The 19,766-nt window shown below is 40.1% G+C and overlaps 1 protein-coding gene across 22 annotated transcripts in view; it reads left to right on the forward strand.

The window, feature by feature from the left end:
- Window positions 1-19,766, forward strand: part of PHACTR1 (phosphatase and actin regulator 1) — a 283,166-nt gene that overhangs the window by 213,636 nt on the left and 49,764 nt on the right. For 11 of the 22 annotated variants that reach the window (XM_072329542.1, XM_072329537.1, XM_072329544.1 and 8 more), the window contains 3 exons: window positions 5,276-5,461; window positions 6,414-6,620; window positions 13,298-13,631. In XM_072329542.1, coding sequence (XP_072185643.1) covers window positions 5,276-5,461; window positions 6,414-6,620; window positions 13,298-13,631 — 727 coding nt within the window. The remainder of the gene's footprint in view (window positions 1-5,275; window positions 5,462-6,413; window positions 6,621-13,297; window positions 13,632-19,766) is intronic. The other 11 variants (XM_072329549.1, XM_072329546.1, XM_072329552.1 and 8 more) reach the window with 1 other exon arrangement.

A 19,766-nucleotide genomic window follows, 5' to 3' on the forward strand; every position in this document is an offset into this window, starting at 1 on the left:
GTAACATTTTCCTTGTACTTCCTGATAGCTAATCTCCAGTACTTCATGGAAGCACTGCAATTCATAGCAGGAAGCTTTATTGGATGATTGTTTCTATACTTTCTCTACCAAGAAGCATCTTGCACAGACAACAGGTGGAACCATAATGCTAAATCTCTGTCTGCCTTTCCAAAGAGGAGACCAAAGCTGAGGAGTGATTATTTTGTCTTTTTCTTTCTTAAACAGATTGAAGGAAACTATATATAGACTGAAAGATATATCTATCTATATACCTATATCTATATATTTATAGACTGATATGTATATCTATAGATGTATAGATATATAGGAAACTATAGCTAGACTGATGTAAGGAGAGAGATTCTGAAAGTGCAGTGCATTTAGTGTTACTTTATCATCTGTGCTGAAGAAAACCAGAATTAGACAGCTCGATCTCCTGTTGTTCAGAGTGACACACAGACCTGTTTGCTTTGGGATTTGCTGGCTTTTTAGGTGACTGTGTCACCCAGCAGGTGAAAGTTAATAGAGCGCAGTAAGTCACAGTGTTCACACATCGGAGAGTCAATGCATTCCAGCTGCTATTTTTGGGAAATGATAAATGCTTTTATTATTTTGGTGACCCTCACACTTTAACTGTTGAAGTGAAACCACTCTAGACTGAAGTGCAAGGAACTCATTTCTTGGCAAGGTCCAAACTCATGCCCAAATAACTTTCCACTCTTTTAGATGTTCTGTAACTTGAATCTTCTGAAAATGTAGGCAAAGGCTGCTGTGCTTTTTATTTTTAAAGTACGCTGCATTTTTTTTTCAAATACAGTGTACTTTTACTTTTAGAAAAACAGTACATTGAAGAAGTATCTGATTAGATGCCTGCTGTTCTAATAGTTTGTGGACTGGCAGAGCCAAGAGCTCAAACACAGAGATGAATAGGTTTGACTTTCACATCAAATTGTAGCTGTTTCAAAAGCGACTGTCTTTAGAGTTACCCAGTGTGCTACAATACCAGTCAAAGAATGATACATACTGGTAGTATTTTGATACCTCTTCTTTAATCTGAACACAAACAGGTTTTCCCGTAGTGAGAAATTTCTGAATGTATGTACTGCTTGTTTGCTTCAGAGATAATAACACAATGATTCTTCGAGGAAGCATGGGTGATCTTCATCTTCGTATTTTTGTACTGTCCATCTAAACAAAATTTGGTTTAAAAACCCTTATTTCAAATTACCTAATTCCAGACAGGATTTGAAAATGTTCTGTCAATGAAAAACCACAAACAACAGAGCTCAGTGTTGTTTAGCCTAGGCTTGGAAATGCCCCACCCTTCCTTTGCTTCACCATCAAGAATAATTTCCTTGTTCTTACTTGAGAGCAGGCCAGTACTGAAGACAACTAGAAATGGAAAGTAACACGGGATGTAGAATTCTCCATATCATTTCAACTTCCTTAGTGATTTACCTGTGGAAGGAGCTCATGAACTTGTCATTTTTCAGACATACGAGAAGTTCTCTATTCTAAAGTATTCAGAATCAATATCTATTGTGATAAGGCAGGCAGAGCTCCAAAGAAATGAAACTACAAAAAGATCAGTCTGTATCAGCTAGGTGCTGTCCACATGGGCTGCTTCATTTTCAAGAAGTACCCAAAAGTGAATCTGGCGAATGAGTTCCTGAGTACAAACCGTGCTTAATCATAGAATCATAGATAGAATCATAAAGGTTGGAAAAGACCTCCCTTCATCTCATCCACTAAGCTACGCCACATCTACATGTTTCTTGGACACCTCTGGGGATGCTGACTGCACTGCTCCCCAGGGAAGCCTGTTCCAATGATTGATCGCTCATTCTGAAAACAATTTTTTTCCTAATATTCAACCTGAACCTCCACAGCACAATTTGAGGCTGTTCCCTCTAATCCTGTCTCTGGCAGAAGAGGTCAACCTCCACCTCTCTACAATCTTTCAGGTCACTGTGGAGATCTGGATGGTTTCCCCTGAGCCTCCTCTTCTCCAGACTAAGCAATCCCAGTTCCCTCAGCTGCTCCTCATAAGCCTTGTGTTCCAGACCCCTCTCAGCTTCACTGCCCTTCTCTGGGCACACTCCAGGGCCTCGATGTCTGTCTTGTAGTGAGGGGCTCAATACTGAACACAGTTCAGGGTGCAGCCTCACCAACACTGGGTACAGGAGAACAATTTCTTCACTAATGCTATTGGCTATAGTATTACTGATACAAACAAGAATGCTGCTGGCCTTCTTGGGCAAGATAATCTGCTCCGTATCCTTCCCTAACACCAAAGTCGGGCTGGCAGAGCTGTCATTCCCCGGATTCTCCTTATGATCATTCTTGTAAATGGGAGTCAAACTCCAGTCATCTGAGACCTTGCCAGTTGACCAGGACCATTGATAAATGATGAAAAGTTGTTTGTCAAGTGTTTTTGCCAGCTCCCTTAGTACCGTGGAGTAGATTCCATCTGCCTATGTGGACTTGTGATAGTCTAAGAATTGCACTGAGCTGAGAGCTCAAACCCTCATCTTTCAGTAGATAAGACTGGTGCTGGGCGAGCAGTCTAGTTGCTAGGCCAAACAAGCTCCCAGGATCCATCTCTTGAACATATCATCTCTGCATTTCTGAGCCTTCACCTCATATTGCTGTTTTCATATGCAAAGGTGAACCAACAAGTCTGGGTAGAGTTTTTTGCATCAGAGAATTTTCTCTGAGGTTCTGCTTCTTCCGTTGCCCATGATCAGCAGGACAGCATCCTTCATGTGCTCATTTTGCTGCAGAGTTCATGTTGTTCACTTTGGTCCCTTCCAGATCAAACTGACTTGCACTCCACCTGCTTTATCAAAAAACCTCATGTGTTTAAGGAAAATCTGTCTCCAGTGAGAAACAGCAGGCTCTGAGAAAACACAGCAAAGGATTTAGCAAGAGTGAGAACAAAAGATTACATTATCAATGTGCAAAATTAACTTTAAGCTCTTAGCCAGTTCCTTAAAACTAATTGATTCACCTATATATATATACCATAATTGCATTACTAGAATTCTTTTCATTTGCATGTCAGCTAACTAAAATAGCTCTTAGTGCTTTAAAAATAGCAATTAATTTGCCTTTTATATCTGATTGTCAAGCATGCCTCTGATCCAGGATTAATTCACACTGAGAGATTCTTCACTCTACAAATGATGATTTTATCTGTCTTTGATCTGTTTTCTGTTTTAAGAAGCTCCCTGCATAGCTTTAAGCAAGCTCAGATTTAGGGTATGTGTTTCAGTCATGATTCTGTGTCACGTCTGATCATTTCAGTCCAATCTGAGGATGATTTTTAGAGTCTAGATGAAGATCAGAGATATTTAGAGGGAAGATTAAAATAGGTGATGCTGTCAGTGCAGAGAACTGTCATGCTGGTTATGATAAAAAAATAAAAGTCAAAACTTTATCTCACATTTTGCTTTTTCTGGAAAAAAAATTAAAAAATAAATAATAAAAAAAAAAGAGCAGGTGATTCGAATATTGACTTTTTCAGCCATGCTGAATGTACCTTGAGAAGTGCAAACTTCATTTAAGACAGTGAGATTTAGAAGTGCTCAACATGTTACAATTGGCATTTCATTTCATTAAAGTATGTAGATATCCTTTAAGAAAAAACCTTTCTTTTAGGTAAGATTAATGGTTAAATTTAGTCCTGTGCTGAAATTATTAAATACTACGGGATATAATCACTGTCTTTGGTTCAAAAAAGCAGTTATTCTGCCCAGTGAGTAGTTATGGTCTTTCATGAAACCGTGCATCTGAGATAACAGCAGCCTTTATCCCAAACACTGTAAAGGGGCACGTTTATAAAAGGGAAGCAAATCAAGAACAGGATATATAGTATTTCCACAGAAACAGCTAAGTCAAAAAAACATTTGGCTTAAATGTTGGCTGAACTGTTGTTTGATCTTTGCTGTCTAGGGAAATAAAATGGTTTGTATTGAATGACCAAAGCACCTACAGTGAAGCTTTGCTGTGAACAGTTGGCTGAAACCTTCAGTTTTGATTAATGTTGCCACCTTTTGCCAGCTCAGTTGATTGCTCCAAAAGCTACGGATAGAGTTTCAGTCTGCTGTGATGTAACAGTGAGCAATAATATGGCTAGTCACAGTTGCCCCAGCATCAAGAACTAGATCCGGATATTCTGAATTTCATTTAAAATAATGATAATTTGAATGTGTGGTAACACTAGGCTCTCTTTATCTGCCTGCTGGGCTTTCTGCTTTACAGGTCACATTCTGGTTATATTTTCAGGCTTCCACTCATAATGACAGAACACTTCATAAAATTGTAATTGAGATATCTGTGTAGTCTTTGCCTCTAGGTGCCAGAGGGCTGTGCATAACAAGTTCTGATATAAAAATCATGTGGGTTGATGCTGTGGAGAATGAGCTGATCCCACCCTTCTGTTCTATATTATTTCTAATGTGAAGTGGTATTTGATAGGAAAAAAAAGCTAACAATTGTTGATCCAGAAATGTTTGCTCAAATGGGTCAGTTATTAATAAAGAGTTTTAAAAAAGAGATTTCCAAAATGTAATCTGTTTTATCTCAATATCAAGACCTTCACCAGGCAACTGTAGAAATTCTTCTTTCCTTTACTTATACTCTCGGTCTTGCTGGGAGACTTCAGTAGTTTAATTAGTATATAAAATAGTGGCATACTGTACTTCTGTGATTTTGTTTGTGCCCCTAATAGTGTAAAAAATGGTGGAAGGGAATAATGTTTGTTATAATTATTATTAAAATATAAATCATGTATTGTTGTTTCTGTTTGTTTTTTTAAAGAAAAAAGCTTGATAGCTTCAGTTCCAGCCCATTCTCATTCCTCAGTTTGCAGCTTAAGCAAAGGTAGAGGGAAAAACAGATTTTATCACTCTGTCAGATGAAGGGTGACCAGGAACCATCCAGCTTAGGCCAGTTATAATAATACATAATGCATACATCACATATCATATAACATAACAACCCTGTCGGGCAAATGAAATGCTGTCACACTTCTGTGAAACTGTTACAGACAGAACATCAGTGAGATATATTCGAAAATTATTCAACATGAGTTGTATTTTTGAGATCCAAACCATATTGTTTTGATTGTTATCCCTGTCATCTACATACATACAATAGTTTAGTTCAGGTTTCTCACTCAGAAACAATATAAAGCAGGATTCGCTTTAAATTCTTTCTGCATCTTTTTTATGTGTCTTCTGTTATCATTTTGCTTTCCTTCAAATATGAACAGATGGAGAACTTTCCATACCAAATGAAGAAGGAGCTTTGGAGAATGGGCAGCCTCTGGGATCTGGACAAGTACTAAGCTCCAGCCAGGTATCCCTGCCAGCCCTAGCAGAACTGGAGACAGGCTCAGCACCTGGGGAACCCTGCTCATACGAGGTGCTCCCAACCACAGAGATCATGGATGGGACAGGTAACATTTTGTTTTCGTTGTGCCAGAGCAACTTTAAGATGTTTGAAACAAGTTTTTGACCTCTAACCTTTGGTGTGTAGTCTCAAGGAGACCTTGCTGTCAAGACCAGGGTCTTCTGGTGGGGAAGGAGATGACAGCAAACAGATTACAAAAATGTTTGCTATCTCAGCATAGCAGTATCTGCTGCTTCTACACAAGTGAAGTCTGCAAGTAAAGCAAACTCTCTGCATTTTGTGGACTTACAGCTGTAGATTTCCCTCCTGCTACTTCTCAGGTGTGCCTATGAGCTCAAGGAGGCTGACAGCATTTATAAACCCTGGGGTATGTCTTTTACTCGCCATGTGGTGTTCAGTGACATTCACATCATACAACAGTAATTAGCTGCACTGCCCTAGATGAGGCTATATATGGTTCATTGTCAATCCATAAAGAGAGACAACAATCTGTACATCTAAGCTAACTCCTCGTTCTGTGTGGCTCTGAAAGTCATGGAGGAAGATCAAGTGAGGAAAAATGACTAGCAAAAGTGCCCATCTGTGATCAGGCGAACTACACGGCCTCTTTGAAATGGAATAGCCCTTGTGAGGTGCTTTGATGCTTACAGTATAAATCTAAAGTCTACCTGCTAACATATGTGGTCCTGAGCAAGCTGTGGTGATAGACCATCTAGGATGTAACATTTTATACATGTGTATTCAACACGTGGGAATACGTCCCAGGCTGGCATACAGGAGCTGACTTCTGTCAGAAGTAATGGGAAATTCAGCTGTTGTGTAGATGTGTGTTTCTTTTTCTTTCTTTCTTTCCTTCTTTCTGTGTTATACAATGTTTGAGTGAAATCTATTAGTCTTAACCTTCATTCTTGCTCTGCTTTTCACGTTCTACAATGGCCGTATCCGCTACTGCTTTGCTCGTAACGTTGTTGCGTCTATGATGTGGTTGTGTCCTCCAGTGTCTGAAGAGAGCCCCACATCCAATGAATCTGGAGTCCTTCTGTCCCAAGATCCTACAGCTAAGCCAGTCCTGCTACTTCCCCCCAAAAAATCTGCTGCTTTCCCTGGAGACCATGAGGACACCCCAGTGAAACAGTTGTCCCTCCTCAAACAGCCCCCTGCCCTGCCTCCTAAACCTATTGCCAGGATTGCCAGCCACTTAACTGGTAAGTTGGTGTTCCTAGACCCTCAGCACTACCATTTCCCTTATAGGAAAAGCCTACCCTTATTGCAAGGTGCTCTGTGTCCTTCTGTAAAGATGTTCGCCCATGTTGTTGTGTGTACTGGTAATGTATGTGTGTTGTACCTAGGGCAGGTATCACATCAGGCTACACCATCATCAAGGTGGCTTCAGGACTCTTCCCCTCTCAGACATAATTACCTAATGCTGGCACAGCATTTCCTTCACTCTTGTTTATCAAGATGTACCATTGCCACAAAAATTGCAGAATGCGCATTGATGGGAAAGAAAATACCAGGAAAACACTAGATATCTGTAAATGCCTTTAATCATAAAGGGCATTGAGGTTGAGAGGAGAGGGAGAATTTTGCTTTCTGCTGTTTCTCTTTCTCACGTCTCCTCTCAACCACCATCTGGGCAGGTCCCAGTGCACACACCCTATATTTTTCCTTGTTTCTCTTTCACTTGCCCCCCTGTCCTTACACAGGCTGTTCTATGCCATGGCTTCTTGCCATTCTGCCTCTCTGCTCACACTTCCTGCCGCCTGCATCCTCTGGTCTCTTCTCTCCAGTCTGTCATTTAGGCCACCAATACAGAGAATTATTTCCTATACGCAGATCAAAAAAGGTTCCCTAAGTCCTTGCTTGCAACTTTTGAACAGTCTGCTCATAGTTTCAGTCACATACCAGAATGTAGCACCTTGAAATCCCACGCTCCAGGCAAGCTGCGGTTCATCTCTGCAGTGGGGCAGCTCCTGGTGTTCTCACTGGGTTGCTCTTCTGGTGTTAATGCTAATTCAGTCTTTTCAGGGCTAATGCAAAAACTGTTCCGTTTTCATTAATACATTCAGGGTACTATTTTTTCAAGGAAGTTAATACTTGTTTTATGTAGGTTAAGAAAAATATTAGGAAAGAGCTCACTATGGAAGAATACGTTCTGGTTTTCTCTCATAACTGTACATATTACATGTTTCTGTTTGGATGGCTACACGTTTTTGTTCTGTACAGTTTTGTTCATTTTATGTGGAATCTCTTTGCTTTCTCGCCTGCCAAAATCTACACATAATTGTCTTATACTACAAACCAAATGGGCATTTCTGCAGCCTGGAAAGCCAGGTGGCAGTATTAATAACTTCAGGTTAGGGAACTGACAGGTTCCTGTTACCTTCCACTTCATTCTAATTACAAAAATCAGCTCAAAAATGAGGCCAACATGAAGAAAATATTTAAAAATAATAAAAATAAAAAAGGAATAGTGTAGGTAAAAAACTAAGTTATAGGAAAAACCTCTGGTACTAAGTACCCGTCATTCATAAACCTTCCTTTCATGGAAGATAGCAGAAGAACTGCAGGATGGGTGCTTCTGCTGGCTGGGTTTTTTTGCAGCTGGCAATTTTGTGTGAAGTGGAATCAGTCTCAAGCATAAAACAATGGCTTAATGGTGACGACTGTCCAATTAAAGTGAAATACAACTGTGACTTCTCTTAGTTCATGGTAGGCTTTATTCATCTCTCACTCGATCACTACTGATCTCTTGTATGTGCGTATGGACAAACTCTTGTACATGCAGGAGAGAAGAACTGAGGTTTAGATTTGGTTAAGGTATTCCTGCTAGAACAGAAAGCTTCATTTGTACACACTTTGTAAATAAAAGCATTAAGCTTATTCTTAAGGATCCATTTACTTTCATGATCCAAGAATGTGTTGTTCCACGCCTCGTGTTCTCCGGTGATAATCATATTAGCCATGTATAATTTTTGGAAATAAGCAGTCAGTCCTAATGAAACACCTTCATCAGCAAGAAATTAAGGCATTAAGGGTCATCAAGTTAGACATGAGCCAGCAATGTGCCCTCATAGTGCAGAAAGCCAACTGTATCCTGGGCTGCATCTAAAGAACCATGGCCAGAAGGTTGAGGAAGGTGAAAGTGCCCCTCTGCTCTGTGCTGGTGAGGCTTCACCTGGAGTTCTGAGTCTGGATGTGGAGTCCTTGGTACGGGAGAGATGTAGACCTGCCAAAGTGCATCCAGAGGAGGGCCACAAAAATGCTGGTACTTTTCTCCACACCATCTCCCAATGCTCTTGGTAAAGCTGCATCAGCACAGAGCAGCGCTTTCTCAGTACTGGGCGTGGAAATGCCATCACAGCCCCTCTCTACTTTTTACACTGTTGGAATAAAGCAGCATGCCTCTCTTAATCATTATTTAATTCCTTCCTAGCACAAGATAGGCAGACCTAGCAGAAGAATGCAGTTCTTAATTGTTTTGATATCACTGATCCGCTGCTCTGCATTTCCTGTTGGCTGATAACCTCCTAGAGAGTTCCCTGCTGGCTTTCAAGTATGATCATTATTAGAGAAATCCATGGGCAGAATTTCTTTCAGTTTTCATTTTGCGATGTCCGCATGCAGTGCTCAGGCATTTAGGACAATGCTTGCAGCCCCTTCATTTCACTGAATATTAAAGAAGAACTGAAATCACCACCTGGGACCAAATTTAACTGAACTGCTGGGACTGAGTCCCTAGATTATCATAACATTTTTAATGCCCAGACATCTCTTTCGTAGTTATGACACAGTGATTACCTAACCATGTACAGTTTTGAGTGGTCACAACCCTATTGGGAACAAGAATCTTGCAAAATTTCTCATTATTGTTGTGAGCGTGAAGAATCTAATCCAAAAGAGATTAATCAGACTTGCACACCTGGCTTCACACATTTTGCCTCTCTTCTGTCACATTAGTGTTTTGTGCAATGGTTTAAAACTCTAGTATAATCTTCTACAGAGAAGACAGTTATCGCAGATTCCTTGCTCATATTTCTCCTGCCCAGCTACTTATTCATCTACAAATGTCAATGTCTGATGGATATTCCATACTGGAGACAATAAGCATTTCCACCTCTGCTTCATATATCATAAATATTGTAAAATTAATAAAAGGAAGAACTTTAAAATGCAGTCTCTTTTAGGCACAGTGGACAAGTCATTCTGTCCTTTAATCCAGAATGGTAGTGCCATTTCTAGTAGCATGTTTGGAACCCATGGATTTGAGCAAAGTCCCATTTGTTCAGCACGCTAATCAGTCCACTCTGTTTAATTTTCAGTGCAGGGCTTGTCACTGTTACTGATGACAGTGAAGACATATTGATATGTTTCTGTGTGAATGGATCAAACTTTCCTTCTGTTGCAGTTATTCTCCCTTTAGCCTTTTCTTTTTTTTTTTTTCTAACAGGCACACATAATTCTTTTGAATGTAGATGATAGACAAGTGGATATAATGCCTGTGGTTCACTTTCAAGGCTATATTTAGACATTAGCAGCCCAAAATGCCAACCATGCCCTGGGGTGCCTTAGGCCCAAGACTGCCAACTGGGTGAGGGAAGGGGTTGTCCCACCGTGTTTTGTGCTGTATGGCCTCACCTCAAGCACTGGGTACAGTTGTGGGTACATGCCGCAGTGTGAGAAGGGCATAAGACTATTATGGAGTCCATATAAGAGCTACAGAGATGGGGAAGGGTTTAGAGGACAAGACATATAAGGAGAAGCTGAAGAAGTCTTTTTGTTGGTTCAGCCCTGAGCAGAGGAGACTGAGGGGAGGCCTCATGGTTATTCTTTAGTCAGAAGCAGGAGATACCTGCAGTTGGAATCTCTTTTGAACTCTCTCTGTATATCATGTAAAAAAATAATGGGGTATCGTGGCACAGACACTGTCAGGTGAAGATGTTAATTAATCTGCAGCAGAAATGAATCCAAAACTAACAGACAGATCTGCACTTTTCAATGTGGAAATGAGTATCCTACGGTAATTTTTGTAATTCAGGACCAGCTCCCAAAGTGAAATTGCCTGAAGCACAAATGTATGAACACATTTTGTTACTACAAACCCCATAGGAACGTTATCCTCTCAGGTCTCTATTATAATTTACTCCTTTTTCTTATTTATCTTCTACTGAAGATGAGGCATTCTTTTATGGAGAATACAAAGAGAAGATATACACAACTAATGTGTATGTAAGTAAAACACAGTAACTTGGAGACTTGTGCTTACCAAGAAGATCTTAAAAGTCTTTTTTTTTCTACTGTACAGCAGACAGTCTACTTTAGTGGAGAGGACAGTGACCTGTTGTTTGGCAGTCGCCTGAGTTAGATTTCGGCATTGATGGAGCCATCAAAATATTTTGCCTTCAAGAGAAGCAACGTTGAGCAGATATCATGTCTGTCAGGTGAAGTTTGTGGCTATCAGGCAAAGTGACTGGTGACTGGAGAAAGGGAAATATCACTCCCATATTCAAGAAAGGGAGAAAGGAAGACACAGGGAACCAAAGGCCAGTGAATGTCATGTTTGTGCCTGGGAAGATCAGGGAGCAGATCTTCCTGGAAGTTTGCTAATGAAACCAAGCCTAGTGGTGCAGTTGACACAACAGAAAGGCAGGATGCCATCCAGAAGGACCCACACATATTCAAAAAGTGGACATGTGAGAATCTAATGAGGTTTAACAAGGTGAAAGCTGCTGCACTTGGATTGAGGCAATCCCAAATAACAGTACAGACTGGGAGAAGAACTCATTGAGAACAGCTGTACGGAGAAGGACTTAGGGGTTCTGTTGGACAAAGAGCTGGACATGAAGCAGCAGTCTGACAGCACTCGCAGCCCAGGAGACCAGCAGTATACTGGGCTGCACTGAAACAGGAGTAGCCAGCAAGGAGAGGGGAGGTGTTTTGTCTCCCTCTACTCCGTGCTTGTGAGGACCCATTTGGAGAATTATGTCCAGGTCTGGGGCCCCCAGTACAGAAGGGATGCAGAGCTATAAGAGTGGGTTCAGAGGAGGGCCACAAAGATGACTGAAGGGCTGGAGTACCTCTCCTTTGAAGAAAGATTGAGGGAGTTGGGCTTGTTTAGCCTGTTGAAAAGAATGCTCTGGGGAGATCTTGGGGGAGCTGGAACTGGATAATCTTTAAGGTCCCCTCCAATCTAAGCCATTCTATGATTCTGTGATGTGATGTTGCACTGAAAACAGAAAGACTTGGGTTCTCACATCTGTAACTATCCTACTCTACAATTTGGAAAGACTGCTACCTGGCCATGCCTCCGTTTCATCTTTGCACACCCTTTGCCTCCCTAGTCTCTTGGAGAAAGGGAAGGCTTGCTGTTTGTGTGGGCTTACTTGTTCTAGTGTAACACCAGTATCAAGTGGATACTTCACTGCACTAGCACTAAAAAATGTCTAATACCATGAATGAGCTTGGCCTCATGCACAGTCTTTTTCCACCTTACTGTCCTTAAGCATTCTCAAGAAGTATTAGAGCTTATAAGTGTTGGTATTGACCTTGTGCACCCTGGCTAGTAGATATGAATACTAGTAGCAAGCAATGTCCAGGATAGTCCATAAGGAGGGAAGGATAAAGAGATCAGGGAGAAGGGTAGTTAACACTAAAAAGATCCATCTGGAAAAGGACTTCAAAAATCAGATATTACTTGGGAGAGTGATGGCATTTGAAACTAGAGGAAGCAGCATCTTACTGCCAAGCTTTCTTGGGTCATAAGAAGATTCTGACCCTTCAATTCCTTTACCATGTTACAGCAAGAAGTGTGAACTGAAGCAACAAAAAGCCACCAAGCATGCAGAACATTGCAGAGGTGAATGTCTGGGGTGGGATTCTATGCCAAATAGGGTTTGGCCTTCTTTCAAAAGACATCTACAGTTGCAGCTCACAATATATATACTTATTATCATTTTCTTTGCTCCTAGAATGTTCTGTGGTCATTCCCCATGCACATTTTGGGAGCTCCAAGCCCTCCCATTACCACTTCTCCCTTTTGAAACCATTTCACCGTGCAGCTACAAAAATCTGCATCCTGCAGCCTTGTCCAGGCAGAGATGTTTGTTTATGGACCTCCCATTGACTTTCCATGGAAACCAGGGGAGTCTTTGCTTGACAGAACAACTATGTGATTCAATTCGCCTGGAGTTGAAAAGGTTAAGATTAGGAAAGTGTCTGCCAAGTCTTCTGTAAAAGAATATGTTAATCTTAACTATCTTCTACCCTTTACTATCTTCTCCTCCTGTATCCCTTATTTTTCCAGTTCACTCCTGTTTAACATTCAAACCCTATCTTGTTTCCTCTTAATGTAATTTTTGACACCAGATTTTTTGCACCTTACAAAGCGGTAAGAAAGGTGACTTGCAGTAATTGCACTGCAGTGGCTGGGAAGGGTCAGTTATGCCTGAGCTTTCACTCCAGCAGGGATAGTGGTGAGTCAGCCCATAACTTCAGACTCCAAACTGCGCTCCCCAGTTAAGTGCCTGTTGAGTGGGAGAGGTTGTGCTTACTTCTCAGGGCTGGTTTTTGGGGGATTAGTGCTTCAAGGTATTAAAGTGTGCCACAAGCCTTGTTAAGCGTTACTTACTGTGCTTCATAAGGGGCATGTACAAGCCTGGGATGTTTTTATGAGACTCAGATGTGCTGCAAAACAACAGTTCTCAAAAAAAAATAAAAGAGTGCTGAATGAAAGGTATGCAGAATTATCTTGTCACATGTGGGAAGGGAAGCACACACCTGTGTTGATTAGCAACCTCAGTACCTGCTTACCCTGGCAGATACTCCGATCTCCACCTTACTGCCATGAAAATTAACACCAGGGCCTCTCTTTCTTCTGTTCTAGATCCTGGTGCTCCTGTGAAACTGCCTTGTATGCCAGTTAAACTGTCACCTCCACTACCTCCAAAGAAAGTCATGATTTGCATGCCTTTAGGGGGGCCAGACCTCTCCTCTCTCTCATCCTATTCCACACAGAAGAGCTCCCAGCAGCCTTTGACTCAGCACCATCACACTGTCCTGCCATCCCAGTTAGCAGCTCACCAGCATCAGCTCCAGTATGGCAGCCACAGCCAGCACCTGCCTTCTGGGTCCAGCACGTTGCCCATACACCCTTCAGGGTGCCGGATGATAGAGGAGCTGAACAAAACACTAGCCATGACCATGCAAAGACTAGAAAGGTAATGGATCAACTTTTAAAATTTTGTATTAATGTGCACTGTTTTCCTCCTAGCCTCAGTACCAATGTTAACACCGGAGTCATATTGACAGTGCTGGAATCAAGCCCCTTCTCTGGGGATTTAGCACCTTCAGAGCAGAGCCACTGTTGAAGAAACAGAGACGGGAAGAGCTTTTCCAGGCTTGTTAGAGAACTGTGTGGCAGAAAGGTGAAAAAGGCCAAATTTCCTGAGCCTTTGTCCCATCCTTGCTAGGTTACACTGCTAGTGTAGAAAAGGCTAGAAGAACATGGCTGGTTTGCAGTATATACTGCAGAGTATATAACTGCAGAGCTCTGGTTGTGTGGTGGATTGCTTAAAATAAAATAAAATAAAATAAAATAAAATAAAATAAAATAAAATAAAATAAAATAAAATAAAATAAAATAATTAAAGGGAATGAAAGATTCAGAAAAGAGCATTAAAACAGAACTCAACCAGGACATCTGATTAGTATTACCAGTTAGCTCAAAACAACCTGTGAGTACTTTGTACAAGTCACTTAGCGGGGCTTTAATGCGCTATTTAAATTATTTCAGTGACTTTAAATTTAGTGTTTAACCCATTCCACAGCAGCTCCCTTCTTATGTATTTGCATCTGGAGGAAGGTTGTACATTTAATCAGAAGTGCCTTACCCACCTTGGGGCTGTTTTTGTCACTTGTGAGCATCTCTGAATGCTGTTTCAAGTAGTCTGAATAAGTGAAGCATGTTGCATAAATGCAAGCTGTCCTCATAGACGACTAGATCAGCAAGCTTTGGAAAAATTATTTTGACTTACAGATGAAAACTGAGCAAGTCCCAGAATAGAGAAGGTAGTCCAAAAACGACATTCTATTTAGTAATGAGGGCAGCTTTGTAACCAGTTTGTTCTAGGCACATCAGATCATCCTTCTGTTATACAGGAAGCTAAAATATTTGGTCAAACGGACAAAATGCCTAATGACTCGCCCCAGTATCTCTTTGTGATAATATTACCTTCATTATATTGCACAGTTAAAAGGATTTCTGTTAGGGATGGCAGATTCTCCTTGCTGCCACTAAAAATAGTCAGAGGAACAGAGGCTGTCCTCCTCTGTCGGCTTATTTCACTTCCAGGATACTGAGATCTCTGCAGTTAGATCAAGGGGGCTAATGCTTCTGCAGCCTGACAAAAACCTCTGCTGGGGGAAAACCATAAGGACAGTGATGGAGATTCCTGTTCCCATCGATAAAAGAACTGTAGCAGAAGGATTAGAAAGTGCATCCATAATCCATCCTGTGCCCAGTGATCACCTAGTTACCTCTCAGATTGCTAGCAGGGCTATTCAGATGCATATGCATCAGCCCAGATCATGGTGCACTGAGTACAGAAGATAGCAGTGTCTCCCAGAGGCTCCTTTGTGGCAGCAATGCTAATGCCATCCCCACCACAGGCTGGATATTGACCTCACAGTCTGGCTCACATTGTGTGCAAAAGGCACAGTGAAATCTCTCAGAGTATGACTTCACTGTGGCATCTGTTGCCCCACGGTAACAAATGCTCCAATTTCTAGGTATCCATCAAATTTACGTCTGCAAGTACGCTTAAAGATTTAAAGAAGGTTATGCTGTTTGGTTTTAACTATTACTTTGAATTCAAAGCTGTATTGCTTGTTAATAATGTAATAAACGAGGATTCATGCCTTAATATGATGCAGTTGCATCCCTCTGCAGAAGAGAGTAAAAGAGGTTGTGGCACTGATACTTCACATTAAAAATTAAAATGAATACTAGTTCGTGATATTGCGGTTGGTTTTTCATAGCCTTTTGGGGTGATTAACTGTTAGTTATTTCATTCATGAAATGAAGTATTGAGTACTTCTGTTATTCTCCTTGTCAAAACAAATCAATAATGTTTCTATTCACAGGAGATAAAACAGGAAATGACTGTTTTCTCTACTGCAGCTATTGTTATTTGATAGCATTGACAGACAAAAGGGTCTGTGGAACTGACATTTGCTGTTCAAATCTTAAACTACTTTTCTGAGTGACACTGTGGCCTGTGCAGATTTTTGTGATACACACATCTAACATGGGAGAAGATTAGTTATACCAATACTGCTTTTTTCTAATGCTTCTGACGGTGCTTCTTTTCCCTTAATTGCATAAAATCTGGATGGAACCCAATGGAAATCATATTTCAGTATCTCTCGTTGGGCATTTCAGCCCAGAAATATTGAAAGCCTTTTAAGACTGCACAGATCCTAGATCTACTTTCTTCTGTTTAAAATTCAATAATGTGCTCGTGTCTGTTGCATGCATAAGATAGGCAATGACGTCCAGAGCTTTACTGTTCCTTCTGAGATAACACACTACTGGGTCACTGCTCTGGGGCCAAAAATCTTGAGGCTGATCAGTCTTTATCTGGAAAAAGGCCTACATGATAGAATAACAGTCTTCCTCCTCCATTTAATATTAATTCCAAGTCTGGTGATTTCGGGGATTCTTTTCCTTAATAAATGAGAATCCCATAGACAAATACAGATTAGTATCCTGCTCTCCATTTATTTAATTGTTTCCTATATTATTTTCTCTCCCCTGTGTCTGGTTTCTTTGTTCCTGATAGAGTAGAATCTCAAGTTTGTTAAATTCCACTGATATACACACTCATAAGCAGTTCCTATCAATCCCACGTTTTGTCTGTTAAACTGATCTTATACTTCACAATCCTTCCTTCAACCAGGACAGATAGGATGAAGAAAAGAAAGAGTGAAAAACCCCTCTAGCAATCTGGATGGGGTTTTTTTGTTTGTTTGTTTGTTTTTGCAGATGGGGTCCCTGGAATTCAGATAGCCTAGCAGCATCTAAAGACTCATATTTGAAATCACTGATTTTCCAATGCGCTACAGTTTTGGCCAAAGAAAAATGAGCTGTCTCTCTGTACCAGAATGGAAGCCAGAAGTTATTTTGCTGTTTGACCTTGAGAAAGCTACTGAGCTTCTCTCCCTCTAGCAGCTTAAAACTGTTGTTAATTCCCAGATCTTTTATTCAGTTTTAGTGAAGACACTATAGAGCATTAGGTTCATTTACACTCTTAAGGCTTTTGATTGCAAAAAAAAATCTGGTACTTAAAACATCTATCTGTAACCTACTCTTAGAAGGGAAATCTATCCTTTGTCATAATATGATTATTAAGATATCATTTGTACTGCCAGCATTCCTTCATTTTCCCTGATAAATTACCAGACTTACGATAGATTAAGAAGAAACAGAAAGAAGTGTGATTTCCATGTAACCTTGTTTTTGCAACCTCTGTTGGTAATTTTTACCTGCTGCAAACAGCTTTCAGCTTCAACCCAACTTATATGTGTTCTGCATAAATAAATTTCTAGATTCCGGCATCATTTTTTTACCAATCTGTGATGCATTTTTAGAGTTACTGAAGTTTTTAATTCCTGCCACCAACATCCACCAAAGGCTTGATCCTCCTGTCCGAATTGAAATTGAGAGGAAGGACCATGCCCAATAGGATCTCAGCAAAACAGCAATAGGAGAAGCTTTAGAAAGCCTCTTCTGCCATTGTAACATGTCTCTAACTTCAACTTAGTAGATTCTTGACCTGAAATAACCTTACTTTCTTTTTTGCCCATCTAGTTCCTGATTTGACTGGTAAGACAATTGATTTCAATTACTCTGTGGACTGTTGTACAATAGCAACTGAATCAAGGCCTTAGTTTGCTCTGCATATATGGGAGAGCTGTTGAGTATCTGTATCTTGCTCTTGACAAGAATTGAATCTGTGACAGATAAGTAAAAAATTGTGGTGTCCAAAATACAGTTTGTGAAACCATTTCCTCTGGGATATACAGTTCAGCTTCAGACTATACATTCACAAAATGAAATGCGTTTAATATTCCTGACAATGCTGTGTAAATCTTATTAAATGTATTTGAGTCAGAAAACATTTATCTTCCATAAAGCTTGTCAAAATTTGCCTAAACTTCAGTATTACCTAAGGATAGAAACACATAATAAGGTGTCTCTGCCTTCTTTGTCTCTCACATATACCTAAACAGTATAAATATATATACAGTCATTTGAATTTTTGTTTTAACTGGTAAGTACAGAACAGTGTCCCGTGGATCAGGGCATGCTGGTAAGAGAGAAAGCCATTTTGATCACATAAGAATGATACAACAGTAAGTGCATAGTCAGCTATGAATTATTCAAATCTATGCATTAAGTTACGTTTATCTTTTTAAAACAAGTACGTGCTTAGCTATGGCTCTGTTCTCTAATTGTGTTGAAAAAGATGAAGCTGATGTAAAATGGATTGTTTCAAACAACAGCGTGCTTTTCAATGAATAATGCTGAAAACTTTTGTGGTATAAACCACCTGACTATGGTTCTTTTTGCTAATGACCCCGAGGAATTTATACTCAATGAAGACATACGATGACCTTGGTTCATCTTTCTTAAGTATGCTGCAATAATGCATGTATTTCACAAAGTGCTTTGCCTAGACAGCTGACTTAGTCAAAATGATGTGATGAAGTCTGAGTTTAGTCGAGAAAAACACAAAGCATTAGGAAAAATGAGGGGCTTAAAATAGAAAATAGTTTTAGCAAGAAAATGGATGATTCAGAAAAATTACAATGAGATGAGAAGACTTCTATTTCTAGAGCAGTAGTTCAAATAAAGATGTCGCGTGATAATTTGTAAATCTTGTTTCCATTTGATACCTGCTTAGTAACCTACATTGGTGAGCCACTTTGATATCTGGCTGCCCTACGCACATACGGATGAATCCGTAACCTACATACATCCTTCACAGAGCAGTGAAGCACCAAATGCTCCTGGGAGCTGAACTGTTTCTTGCTGCTTTCATTTGTGTTTCCAGAAGGGACTTAATCAACATGCACTTATTCTCTGTGAATGTTTTGTTTTCAAATTAGGTGAACTAATGATTCAGTGGTTGTGATCACCATTCTTATAGCAATATTAATGGATTTTCTTTGTTCTAATTTCTCTTGAAAATCCAGGCTTTTGAATTTCCTGCCTTTCTCCTTAAAGGAGCTACAAAAACACGTTACATAGCAAAATCATTTTTCAAATGAAATTAGTAAGTTGAAGATTTTTGAACCTCAGGAGTTGAAGTTTTTAAAGACTGTCATACATCTGTGTGTCATTAGGAGAATTCAGCTGGTGAGTTCTAATGCTACCGCAGCATAGAAAATATTTTAGGTCCAGCTTACTGCACAAGCCAGCTTTTTGTGAGTTTTTCATGCATTGTGGTGTGAAACATAGAATATCATTAAGAAAATGGAGTTCCTCTCTTCAAGGCATCCAGAAAAGCTATGCAGCTTATTCTTGGTTAATTTGCGATAATACATGTTGCAATTAACAAAACGGTTCCTTAGAAGCTGAACGTGATGATAACAGCATGGTACGGTTTGTTCACAGGGTCTGAAGCCCTTTATTCTCCTTGATCCCTAAGCTCATTGTGGCCTGGCATTATATGCCCAAAAGTACATTTTTAAAGCATTCTCTGGGATGTTATCTGGCAGCCACTTGAGAGTCTATTTTAAATTTAGATTAGAAAAAAAAAGAGAAATGTTTCAAGTTAACTTCATAGAAAATCATTTAAAGATAAAAATACAACTTTATTTTATTTTATTTTATTTTATTTTATTTTTCAAGATACTCAGGGTAGGCTAAAATACTTAAGAGAATTGAGGCTTCTTAGCACTTGGTAAGGTCACTCCCAAATTTGAGTCCTTCAGATGCATCTCAGCCGGCACATTTGATTTCACTCTTGAATTCTTGTGCAATGTAAAATGAGAATTTGACTAAAGAGAACGTCCAACAGGCAGATGTTCCTCACCTTTCATGCACTTGTTGCTTCAGCTGGGACTCAGGAGGGAGAGCAGTTTCTTCCCACTAAGGAGTAAATTTCAGCAGACATCATTTTTGCCTACGGATCTCATTCTCATTTCACGCTAGAAAAGCAACATGAGCGATGTCTGACTTCAGTATCCAACTCTTCATATTCCTGTTTCACTGCTTGTATTGGTGTGGTCCTTGTTGAAGGACATTGAAATCAGCACACAAGCAGAGCTAAATGGTAGCAGTAGTAATG

This window comes from Excalfactoria chinensis, chromosome 2, assembly GCF_039878825.1.
Source record: "Excalfactoria chinensis isolate bCotChi1 chromosome 2, bCotChi1.hap2, whole genome shotgun sequence".
Classification (NCBI taxonomy): Eukaryota; Metazoa; Chordata; class Aves; order Galliformes; family Phasianidae; genus Excalfactoria; species Excalfactoria chinensis.